Below are 13,249 nucleotides of genomic sequence, written 5' to 3'. Positions count from 1 at the left end.
CAAATAGCAGATTCTCTCAGTTGAAGTTAACTGTATGTTACATATACATTAAAATTCTTTGAAGTTATCAATATGAAAATATCAAGATTGTATCCAAAATAGAATTTCAAACAGCTTACAGAACCTCAGGTGGACAGTCACCAAATCCTGCTAAAAATGTCATGCCCTTTTAGAAACAGCACAAAAACAATTCTGTATCTGCTTTAAAAACTATCGCACAGGGCAAAAGTATGCTTACTACTTAAAAAAATAGAAATAAGCTTGGGCATACGACCCTTTCCTTGTAACACCGGCACAAGTGAACTGACAGAAGAGCCTGCTCTTTTTTTTTCTTCTGGGAAAGAAGGGTGGGGAGAGGGGGATGAAGAGGAGGAAGAAAAAATAATGCATATCATCGGTTATTTATTATATAACTGGCTATTAATGAATATCGGAGGCACTGTTTGACAAGCCAGATGAAACCGAGCATATCCAGAAAGAAAGGACAGTACTAAACAAGGCCTCAACGTGGCCACCAGTACTATCGTTTGTTCTTCAACTCAAGCGAACCTTCCCAACAGCTTTTCTGTAATAGGGATGCTAGTTCATCTTGAATAAGACGGTCTGTTTGGGTTTTATACTATTCTTATGCTCTCTATAGGACAATAAAAAACAACCACTACGTGAGTATCATTGGTTCAGGTACTCAACAGTTTAAAGTCCTGATGCTACCAATTCACCCAGTTTCAGTTTGTGCAATTTCTGACTCAAAGGACTTCAAGCCATGTATCTAATTTGCTGGGGAGGAGGCACTGCTCAGCTACTACCTCATGCAACAGCAATTTAAAATAAAAATCAGATTTTCCACCAAACTTCGGTGGTATTTGGATAAGGCTTCTACAGATAAGTGATGTGCACAGAAGTCACATACTCCACGTACCAAAGCAATCTGACTCTCCAAAGCAGTTCTGCTTTTTGAAAAAGGGAAGAAACCAAATGCTGCTACCAGGCTTTGCACAACAGGTATTTAAACAACCAGGCTTCAACACCAACAAAAAGAATAAACACTTCCGGTTAGCAAGGTCTATTTAACAGATAACAACACAACCATTTCAAGTCAGTCAATTATAACACTTCAGTAGGCACCCCCCCCCCAAGCCCCTCAATCCCCACCATGTTACTACTAGTTAGATACCAGTCACCAGACTTAACTGGCACAGGTATTGTGACTGAGAAAAAAAGAGATTGCCATGTATTTTATTGCTACCAGCGCACTGGGAATTTGCAGGGGCAATGGATGTAAAGGCTACAATCGCTTCTTCAGTAGATAAAGCAAAAATAGGTTAAAAAAATTAGGAGGACTTAAAAACACAAATAATCAAATAGATGTTTTTCACGTAGTTTACCTCAGTTATTTTAACCAACATTATACATTTTATTGTTTAGAAAAGATGACAACATTGCAGAAAAATAAAAGACAAATGTTTCACATGGTGGTATAAAAAGTGTAATGGGAGCCTGGAGGGGAAGAAAGGGAAATGGAACAAAAAAAAAAAAAAACAAAAAAAAAAAAACCAAAAAAACCCCACTACTCCAGAAAAAGTAAAAAGCTAAAACAAATTCCAGATGTTTAAGTCTGAAGGTTTTAGCTTTTTCAAATACACAACTACGTGTGCCTTTCACAATAACAGTCACAACTGAACGAGACTTTTTGTACTACTGCACCCTTCAACAGGCCAGTCTGCAAGTTAAAACAGATTATACAATAAACTGCTAAATCGGTAAGTATGTAATTATGGATTGCTTTTAGCTGTTATAAAAAGCTTGTTTACATATCTAATGGTTCATCTTTTATATTCAAACTGTGCTTAATATTTTTTAGTTCCGACATACTGAAACCCAGCAGCACAGATGGTTTGTGATTATTTATCGCCTTTAAACATATATTCCTCCTTTTTCCAAAGAATGATGCAACGTCAATTTTCCACGCGTATAGTAGCAAGGAAAGTAATTCCATCTCTTTTTTAGAAGGATATGGCCTCTCGTGAAAGTAGTCTGTCAAAAACTGTTTTTGAGCCTCATACGAATTGTGATCATACTGTTTAGGATCTACTGCTAGAATGCGAAGATCCTCACTAGAAGGAAACTTCTTCACCTCAGTCCTAGTATTAATCTTTTGTCGTTTGAAAGGCACTACCCCTGAATTAATTTCTTTTTCTGGAGATAGAGCTATGCCAGTACTTAAGCTCAGAAGCTGCTGTTCCTTATTCCTTTGGTCTTCTGCAACAAAGCAGGAATCCGATTGCTTTCTTTTCAGTATCACAGAATCATGCTTTTCACCATTCACAAACAGTAGCTCTTTCTTCTCAGTGCGCTCAAGCTGCATCTTCACACTTGAGTTGCTGTCTTTGGGAGCACTTCTACAACGGAGCAAATGTACAGCAATAGCTGTTAGAGTCATATTTCCAGTGTACACACCACAACAGTGGATGCACTTGAAAGCAGGAGACTTTAAAATTGTGTGTACAGTTGGCATTATATGATGCCGCTCTTTCAAATGCATTTCATAGGTTTCTTCACTAACAAACGTACCAAAACAAAAGGGACAGGTTAACACTTTTTTGTTGCATCTGTTGTTCACTTCTGCTGTCTGAGGCTTCACTTTGATGTAAACGGGGACAAGCGTCCTTGAATTTAGTCCAGCAAGCACTGCCAAATGTACTTCTCTTTCACCAAGGTCTTCTTTTGGTAACACTGTACTGAAATCAAAGTGTGGAAATACAAGGTCACCCTGAGCATCATTACCTAGTTGAAATCCTCTGTTGCTATAGTCTGCATGTAACTGCTTCTTCCCATTGTGTGTAGTTTTATTGTGCTCCACGAGGCTTTTTAAGTCATGGAAAGTAACTGTGCAAAACAAGCAAGCTAAGCCATGCATCAAGAGATGTTTCATGAGCTCTTCCTCACAGAGAAAACATTTACAAGAGAAACACCGGACTGTCTTTTCTGTCATCCACCTTAGAAAGGGCGCGCAAGCTGCGAGTTTGTCAGGTTCCAGGGTTTTCTCCATTTTTACTTCACCATGTTTGTGGGCCACCTCCATGTGCACCTGGTAGACATTTGAGGGGAAAAGCTCATTGCAAACAGGGCAAGTCTTCCACTGCTTAGCCTGTCTGATAGCCTGACTTGTTTCAGGACCAGGTGGGGAGGCTTGTAACGATATATTCTGCGATGTTAAAACCACTGGAGGAGAGGGTGCACTAGCCGGTGACTGGGACAACTGAGTTACTGTCCCAGACTGCATTAGTTGGATGGGCACTTGTGGTGGCGTAACAGTTGCTACTCCACCACCAGGAGGTACAGGCAAAGTAACTGAAACCGGGGCAAGCGTGTATGTAGGTATCCCATTAACCTGCTTGCCAGTTGGAATCAACTGCCTAAGTATAGAACCTGCAGTCAAGAGAGTTGTGTTTTGAGAAACTGCAGGTTGAACTGGCTGGTTTACTAGGATAACTGCTGGGGCAACAGGTTGATTAAGCTGAAGAAACCCAGGTCTGACAGGCTGTCTGACAGGAACAACCCCAGAGGCAACAGGCTGGTTGAGCTGGAGAGCCCCTGACGCAACTGTTGGCGCCACGGGAAGGACCCTGGGACCAAGCGATTGGTTGACGGAGAGAACTCCTGGTGCAACCGGTCGATTCACAGGGAGGACTCCTGGTGCAACCGGTTGATTTACAGGGCTGACAGGCTGAGTAACAGGTAGCGCTCCAGCTGCAACCGGACCATTTATAGTACCAATGGGCTGATTAATAGGAAAGAGCCCAGGCCTGACAGGTTGATTAAGAGGAAGAACTGCGGGGGCCACAGGTCTGTTTACAGTCCCAACAGAATGATTAAGAGGAATAGCTCCAGCCCTTGCAGGCTGATTAAGGGGGAGCCTATGGGAAACAATGATAGGCTGGGAAGGTGATGGCTGAATATTAACGTTATTCTGACCTACAGGAAGATTACTAGACACAAGAGTAACATGTGACGGGGTAACAACTGGAGCAGAAGTTGTATGTGGAAGGCTACCAGAGGCACTTGGAACAGTCAGTGATCTGACTGTGTTTTGAACTGCTTTTGGCTGCACCACACTCTGGTTTTGATTATTCTGTGGAAATGCAAGCTGGATGCAAGCCGGAGCTGTGACGGAACCTGCTGGGGCAGCGGCAGGCCCTGCAGATGGAGCAGCCACTGACGTGCCTTGGGGAGGCTTTGGAGCAATATGCATTTGTTTCACGAGTCCTGGTTTCTTAATATGTTCTGAAATCACAGACCGAAGTTTGTTCTCCAGGTCTCGGTGTGTTTCAGCTGTCAAGACATGATACATTAAAGAATCTTGGCTGTTTGCAGAAGCATTACATTTTTTACAGTAGTGCTCAACAGAATTCTCTTTACTTTCATCAGGTTTCTGGCCAAAATATGTACTTATTAAGTTTTGAAAATGGTTCATCAGCACATGTTTCTTCATATTGTAATACAATGTGTCTGTAAAGTGACATTTTAGACATGTAAAGTTTATGATGTCACTCCTGAATTGTTTCATGCCATCCAAAATGCTGACTGTATAGTTCTGTATTCTTTTATTAGATGAATGAAACATCCGGATATGTTTTCCCACTATTTTGGGATCAGAAGCAAATGCACATTTTGGGCAAGGAACCACCAGCTCTTGGTCCATTTCATCCTCATGGTAACGGTGCAAGTGATTCTTGAATGAAGTAAGCAATTTTGACGAGAACTTGCATAAGCTACAGCAGTACGGCTTTGTTCTGTATCTCTGCAAACAAAACAAAAACATCCACTTAGAAACTGCCAGTTCCTAAATCCCTGTTACCTGTTTGAAAGTAAGTCTACCCTATCACCTGTCAAAAAAAATGCCTTCACTGGATGTATAGCATGTATCTTCTGTTTCATGGAGATCTGTTTTTGAAAAGCAGACTTAAAGATGACATACTTAAAGGGAGAAACATTTGTGCCCTTTTTGCTTCTTTATGATTTTTTAAGAAGCCTTAAGTGAGTTAATTTCTACTCCGGTTCACAAAAAGTAATTCTGAAGCCCATTTTTAAAGATGGGAATCACAGAACAAGCTAAGAAGAATTTGTACGCCACTGTACATAGGAGGTGAAGCCTTAGCAATTACGAATAGCAGCCCTTTTAATATGACACTTTTAAAGCTTTATTTAGTTCAGGGCCACCTCCTATCTACTGGGGAAAAAGAGAGAAGAGAGAAGGGGTGGTGGGTTTTTTTTTTTGTGTGTGTATTTCAATACCCTGTCCTTCACTGAAAGCTCTCCAAAAGTACCTCTCCCAGCAAAGCCACAAAAGACTAATTTTTAAGAACATTCTTTTGGAGCCAGATTAATAATAGAAAGAGAAAGGAATAAAACTCCCTTTTATGATAAAGCAGCAGTGACCTCCTTGTGTTACCTCAACATACTGGACATCCCATCACAGTAATTTCTTTAAGAAATTTCCTCTAGCACACTCATTATAGAGCATATAGATTCTTCTCAGAAAAATATTTTAACTGTATAAAAATAAACCTAACATCTTCCACTAAACAGTGGTTTGCTCCCTCAATTACATGCCACATGACAGCATTACTTTTCGTATCCATATGAATATTATTTGCTCTTTCCAAAAAACTGGTAGCCCTGTCAACCATGTTTTTTTATCAGCTTCCTAGGAAGTTAACCCTGGCTCCTGCCAAAAACTACAGAATCAGTCACAGCAACATCCAGGTGACAAATCTGCACTCTCAAACATCTGGTGGAACTTGTCTGTTCCCTCAGATGTGTTTTTCACCTTACTGATTTCTACCCCTTATGAAACACCATCCAAAGGGAACAAGCTGTTCCACCACTACAGCATCCAGCCTAGCTAGATCACCCACATACAAGTCTCAGACACGTTATGAAGAACTGTAGCAAAAATCTGTGCAGTTATTTTTTTGTCATTTCATATAGCCATGAAGATGTTACCTATTAGCATTACTAGAAGAGTCTCCTGATGATAACCAAAATCTCATCTCCAAATTCAAAAGATTGGGTCAGACAAAGCCACTGGCTGGCTAAGGCTGCTGAAGAGTACACTGTGAAGGTATCACTGAATTAACCTCTACTTACACTCTTAGGGTGTCTGGTCTCAGCTGCTAGCAAACAGCATCACAGCAAGTTAGAAGCAGCTTCAATCTTACTTTTAAAGTATACTGAGTAGAGAAAGACCACTGACACTACTGAACTAATGAAGCATACAGAGCATTATTAGAAGCTGCACCTCACTAGTCTTACTTCTGAAGAAGTCAGGTGACAAAGAGAGATGACTGCTCATTTTAATTGGTTGTCTGAGGCTTAGAAACGCTTATATGCTTTTAAATACTGGGCCCATACACTCTTTACTTCCCCCCACCTACCCCCCATTTCTGGTTTGGGTCTTTCTGTCCCCATAAACTTATACCATAGTGGAATACACTGTCAATATTTCCTTGCTGCCAAGTCTGAACAATTGTTGTTACATGCAGTGAGAACACTCTGTTTTACAAGTAAGTGGTCCAAGTGCTGAATTAATTTACTATTCCGTAGTAACGATGTTTTTACTTCTTATACAAACAAGCATTGCAGTATACCACTAAGAAACCACCCCAGTACCTGCGTACTGGTAAGTCTAGGGGAAACAATGTTCCATGCCTTCTTAGATCATTTATTTTTTGATGGAGGTAAAAATTACGAGACTTCAGCAAAAGAAAAAAAAAGCTCTGTACCTCAAGTTCTATCAAATTAGAACGTATCCTAAAGTCTCACTACTTAGCTCAAAAAAACCTACAGCAACAACAAAAAATCCCAAAAACTTCTGTTTCAGCAGAACAGAAGTATGTGGACATCTGCTACTTCGATCTTTTCTGTATGAAATAGAGCTCTTCCACACAGACACCTTAGAAAATCATTTCATCAGCATGTTCTCCTTACATACGCATCTAAGCTGCTTTTTATGCTCGCAAGTGCTACTACAGTCTACTAATGGCATCTCAGTTTTATAGAAAATTTGGCAAAATAAGAATTCTAAGCCACATAGGAAAAATGAAGCGTCTTAGAGAGTGACCAACACAACCCTAAACTGTACAAATGGAATCCAAAAAGGCTTATTAGAGGCATTTAGGAAAACTCGATTAGTACCACTCCAAAGAATATACCCCAGAACGCAGTAACACTTTCCGTTGTGTAGTCTCACATTCCCCACAACCTAGGGACAAGCAGAAAGACATGATAGCCTCCAAAAACCAAAGTTCTTCCAGAATTATTGTCTCCCTGAAAATAGTACTAATGGTAAAAACCACCAACTCATCCTAAATAGACATCATCTCCAGCCTACTGAGTTTCCAGTGTAGCTCAAACAACTTATTTTCCCCTTATGGCAACAACTTTGGCATAGAACATCCTGAAGGACCAACTTCTTTTCTCCCAAATCTACGCAGCATGATGCCAAGATATGTGAATGATATGTATCAAGGAACCATAGTCGTTTAAGAAAAATGGATAGGAACAAGTTTAGTATCCAAAAGACATAGCTTGGCAAATCTGTTCCACAGCAACACATTACATACTCTACGCTGAAGTTCATCAGATCAGATTCCAATCTTGTTTTTTGGACAGATATAGATACTACTGGTCATGCTGACTACCTGAGTCAGGATCTGTACTTCTCCCTTCTGGTAGGGGATCAGGTCTCTACGCCTGGTCTCTCTCCAGACAATAGGGATGAAAGAAGATTCCCTCTCTAGTGCATGATTTTTAGTTCTTTTCCATTTTCACTGAAATGGCTAATCATTTTTCCCAAAGGACTGTGGAAGGAAGACAGAAAAAAAAAAACCAAACCCCTTCATCTTAAGTTTTAGACAGGAAGCTTCACTTGCTCTGTCTTCATCCCCCTCTTTCCTGTTTCATGCCTGGGGAGGAGGGGGAACCTCCCCTGCTCATCTAACACAGAAGATCTGCCAACACTGAATGTCTTTCTTTAGTCAGAAGGTGGAAGAAAAGGCAAAAGACGACAAAATCAGCAAGGCTAGAGCTCAGATAACAGGCTGACTGGAGCCAGGAGACCTGATAAAAGAAGTTTCCCATGTGCATAAAGAAGAAAGAAAAAAGAAGCGGGGGTTGGAGAGAGAGACCATCATAACCATTAACGGGATTTATTCCATTCACCTAAACTAAAGGTAGTCTTGACTGAAGGTAACTGTAAGCCTTATCTGAAGCGGCACTAAGAGGCTAGATGCAATCTGTCTCTAAGGACCTAGTCAAACAACAAGTCACATTTGACTCTCTCATCCACAAATTCACATGAACAGATGAACCTCCAGTCTTAAATGTGTGAACCCAAGTTCAGGAAAGGAGAACTAGGAGACAAAGCAGACAAAGGTCCTGAAGGGCGGGAGGGGTCACTTTCCACTAAATGACAGTTTGACAAAGACTGAGTAGCTTTGTTTGGTCAGCCTGCATGTTGAGGGCTTTGTTAAAAAATGCAACTATTGCACCTGACAGACTGTTTGTTTTAAAGATAGTAAAGACAGATAAAATCCTGGCAAACCACCACCACACTATTCTAAATCATTACCTTTTGATTCAGGATGAAAAGAGCAAACCCACCGCTGTTTACAAGCCTTCCTCATGGAAGCAATCAGGAGCCCTAAGACGCTTCAGCAAGACTGAGAAAAGACCACCTTTTCTTCTGGATATACTCCTATGCTCTACATAGTATCTTAGAAACTTGCTAGAATACAAAATTATGGAAATCCTTTGGTTTGTTCATCTCAACCCTGTCTTTCTTGTAGATTCTAGCTTCACACAAGATTCCAGCTATAAAGCTGTTTCACATACACAAATCTAACTGGAATATGTTTTCCACTGCAACCCTATCGCAAGCCACTAATGATAATTTCAGCTTAATCCACTCACATCTATGCAATCACATTTTCACCCTTCCAATGAAACAGGAAGCATGTTGTATACAAGAGCATGTTAAGACTACACACCAGATTAGGCTAAAAAGGCAGAACACTAGTGTGACATCTTAAATACTGATGTTCAAGGTTGTATCCTTAAAGACAGCGAATGGCATATATAGTCCTTATAACCAGCTGCATTACAGGGAAGAACACAGAGGAAGTTGAAGATTATTCCCTGACTAATAGTACTTGGAAAACAGATGTTAAAGCATTTTTTTTAACCATAAAAAAGGTGTATTTTAACTTTTCCAGGACTTCTGAAAGTGATAAAATTCAGTGACTCCACATGCAAGTCTACCCAGAATTTCTAACACAAATATACGTACCTTCCTTTTGCCCACAGACTCCCAAGGAGAGACATCACTCCATGAAGTGTTACAGAAGTGTTTTTCACCTGGGTCAAAACTTTGAAGAGTCTAAAAGAAAAAAGAAAACAAGAAATAATCTGCTTTTGCAATCTGTTCTGAATACAAAAACAGTCTCAATACAGAGCAAGGAAAAAGAAAAAAGGAAAAAAACCAAACCACACAACAGAGGATGAATGGAAAGTCCATACAGTATTCGGATACAGGTCTCAAAATTCAGTTCGAAGAAATTACTCCTTTGACCCCTCTGATTTATTTTGCCTCAAATACTCGTTCATATGACTGCCTTGTAATATAATAGGAATTCTGAACACTTCATAGTTACTGAAAATAATATAGGAGTGAAAATATTTACACTTTAATTCCATTGCTTCTAGCCAAGTTCACAGTGAACACTGAAAGATATTTTCTCCCTCTATCTTCCCCCTCCTAAATCTGTAATATTTCACTATTTACTTCCATTTATTCATTTACCACTATGGTTTACTTTGCAACAGGTTTTAGTATTAAATCTTCATAGCATTGCTATGCTTTTAACTTGGAAAAACGAAGACATTCCCAGAAGCTTATTTCAAAGAGCAGCAGTATTCTTCCTCAAGCTGTAAAAGGAACAATATTACTGCATCTGGAACAACCGTGTCAGGGTAAACAACTTTCCTTATAGCATTCTTCTAATCAATACCATCAGAGCAGTTTGTTCCTCAAGCCAAAGCCAGCTACTACTCTAAAAAACTTAAGTTCCTCTCCAATTTTCTGAGGCCCACACATATCCAAACACAAACTTAATGAAAAAAATAACTAGATTGCTGTTCGCTAGGCATTTCTGAAGACCCTAGGCTAGCTTCAACAGCACACTAGAGTGTCTCAGATGAAACACAGGCTACAAATCCAGGCTTAACCCACAGAAAACTAGCATTGCTTCTCCCCTCGCATTCTCCTTCCCTTTCACAAACCCCTCTTCACTCAAAATTCTGCAAGATGCTTAAGAGAGGGAGAGGTATTTTCACCTCTGCACCAAATTCCACTGGAACAGCAGAAGCAGGTAATAAAGACCATTTAAGATCAGATCATCTTTAAGAGAAGTGGAATTCATAAATTTAATAGTTCATGGTCAAAAAAAACAATGCAATATTTATGTGAAATTTACAAGCAGCACAGGATATACTGAGCAACAAAAAGAAACAAAGCCTCTAGCAGTCAAACAAAGACACAATCCTACTTAACGCAGGCTCTGTCTGCACTAGGCTCCTGCCCACACTGTGCAAATGTGAGCATCCCTGTGTGTATAACAGATTATAGTGAGCCAGAAGGTCATGCCAGTGATAATTTCATTTAAATTAAATTATTCAAGAATTTAGAAAAATGTAGCTATGTTTGCAATAAAGCTTTCTAGCTTTTTCAGCCTTCAAGTTTCCCCAAGGAGAATCCTGAAGAGCTCAGGGCAACAACAAACAAACCCCTTCCATTCTAATCAACATCTAGGCACTGAATGAGTCATCTATTTGCCCTTCAGCCAAACCTCAAAAAAACCACCTTAGAAAGAATCCTTGCATGGAACAAGAGAAATCCCACAGCCTTAGAGAACACGATGCTTTTCTTATATATACTTGATAGAGAAAATGAAGAGACTCATGATTTACTACCATTTCTTCAGCCGAACACACTGGAGTGAATTACACACTGTTAAAGTTTTCTTGAAGTTTATGGCCTACTCCAAACATGTTCTGCTTTTGGTTTGAGTACTCTCCACCAAGAGAGGCTCCTAGACTTGAACACCAGATTCCCACAAGCCAAATGTGTGTGATAGTAAATCTAGATCATTTTGGCGAAACAGCTATTTCCTACAGAGAATATTCACTGATAAAGAAAGATAACCATTCTTATCACTGCAATTAGCCAGTGCAGCAAACGGCTATGCTGAACTCTTGCTTTATAGAGATCCACGTTGACGTCCCAGAAGCAAACTTTGATCGGCTAACTCATTATGCCCTTCCCACATTTCTCACTTCGAGAAGGGGAGGAAAAACAGGAGAAGGGAAAGGTAACAAGAAGGGAATAAAAACCCTCTGAGAAGTCCGATTAATCCTGATGCATAGTGGGTATTTGTAAGTTTAAGAGAAGAACATTTTAAAACTAAGAACTGTTCTCCCCTCTGTATTAAAGCCATCACTGTTCTCCAGAACAAAAAGATTAAAACCTCAGAGTTTAAATGAAGACTTAAAGACCACAATATGTTAAAGAAGCTAAAACAGTTTAGTAAAGGAAAGCCTCTGACATTACAGTGTACTTAAAAGTACTACTTTGAGAATCAAATTAGTAATCTAGCACAAAAGGTTCATGTTTTCTTCCTAGCAGGGATCAATTAAGAATTTTTAGCCTAAAAACTAATCCATTTGGTCTCCAAGCTACAAAGAAATACTAGTTGCATGTGAAAACCCTTCACCTTCCTCAAACTACTGTCCATTATCATGCCTTATTAGAACAGTTTCAGACCAGTTTTAAGACCAGATGGCAGGTCAAGTTTGTATCATATCATTTCATACCGCTTCCTTAATTGTCAAGCCTCCTCACAAGGACAATGCCCAGAAATCAATCTTAGTATTTCAGAAAAAAAAAAAAACAACACACCAAACTTAAGCTAATTCTCACCTATTGAAACATCACACACCCTATTCTACCAAAGAGAAATACCATCATCATATGAGCCAAGTACAAACCAGGTTCTAAAAAACAATCTTCTTGCTGCTAAAGTTACACCAAAACCAGGCCCAGATTACCTGGAAAAAACAAACTGAAGTTATGAACTTGGTTGAGGGCGAATTATTTGCAAAACACTAAAATGGTATTTTTTTGGCCAACATCTCACAGAGCTTTTTCCAGAATGGAAATGTTCGCTGGGTTCCCCACCACCACCATTTATTAAAAATGAAGCAAAACCGAACAAAAACACCACCCCCAAAAAAACAACCAAACAAACAAAAAACAACTTATTCCTCATTCACCATTAAACCTGCATACTGCAATCAAAAAGTTAGACTGCAATCAATTTCATAGCAAAAGAACTAGCATCATCAAAACATTTCCACTTCAAAGCGTCAAGACAGAACAGCTTCTGACTTACAGGTTTATTTACAAAACAATATACAACACAATAAAAACAGTAAGAAAATGGAAATTACCAGACAAATACTCTTTTCCCTGAGCTCTTACGATATTTATTTAAATACATCAAGCATTGTTCAACTGCAATAACCAAGAATATTCCAGAATTAGTTTGCACGTAGATCTTAAGCATTTTTTTTTTTCAATCATTTACTTATACAGTTTCAGAAAAAACACAACAAAAGACACAAAAGCACACCTATAGAGAGTTAACTTACTTTAGTACCATCATACAGAATTAATCCAAACTCTTGACTACGGTCAATGTGAAGTCATGAACATACTGAACATCCAAAAAAGCCTGTGTATCAGCTGGCTGAAATACACTACTGTTTAGTCAGAGTTGCATTACTGTGTGTTGTGGTTTAACCTGGCAGGCAGCTTAACACCACACAGCCATTCGCTCACTCCCCCCGCAGTGGGATGGGGGAGAGAATAGGGGGAAAAAGAAAAGGTAAAACTCGTGGGTTGAGATAAAGACAATTTAATAGAAAAGAAAAGAAAGGGAAAAGAATAATAATGATAAAAGAATATACAAAACAAGTGATGCACAATGCAATCGCTCACCACCCGCTGACTGATGCCCAGCCAGTTCCCAACACCTCCCAGCTTTTCCCCTAGTTTATATGACGTCACATGGTATGGAATATCCCTTTGGCCAGCCTGGGTCAGCTGTCCTGGCTGTGCCCCCTCCCAGCT

At 39.6% G+C, this 13,249-nt stretch overlaps 1 protein-coding gene across 1 annotated transcript in view; it reads right to left on the bottom strand.

The window, feature by feature from the left end:
* Nucleotides 1-952: 952 nt before the first annotated feature.
* The window catches only part of ADNP2 (ADNP homeobox 2), a 20,705-nt gene continuing 8,408 nt past the window's right edge, over nt 953-13,249 (bottom strand). The window contains exons 3-4 of the mRNA XM_009277196.2: nt 9,350-9,439; nt 953-4,801 (exon numbers count right to left, since the gene is read on the bottom strand). Coding sequence (XP_009275471.1) covers nt 1,808-4,801; nt 9,350-9,439 — 3,084 coding nt within the window. The 3' untranslated portion in view covers nt 953-1,807. The remainder of the gene's footprint in view (nt 4,802-9,349; nt 9,440-13,249) is intronic.

Source organism: Aptenodytes forsteri, unplaced genomic scaffold, assembly GCF_000699145.1.
Source record: "Aptenodytes forsteri isolate BGI_AS27 unplaced genomic scaffold, ASM69914v1 Scaffold338, whole genome shotgun sequence".
NCBI lineage: Eukaryota > Metazoa > Chordata > Aves > Sphenisciformes > Spheniscidae > Aptenodytes > Aptenodytes forsteri.
This window is presented reverse-complemented; position numbering and strand designations above follow the sequence as displayed.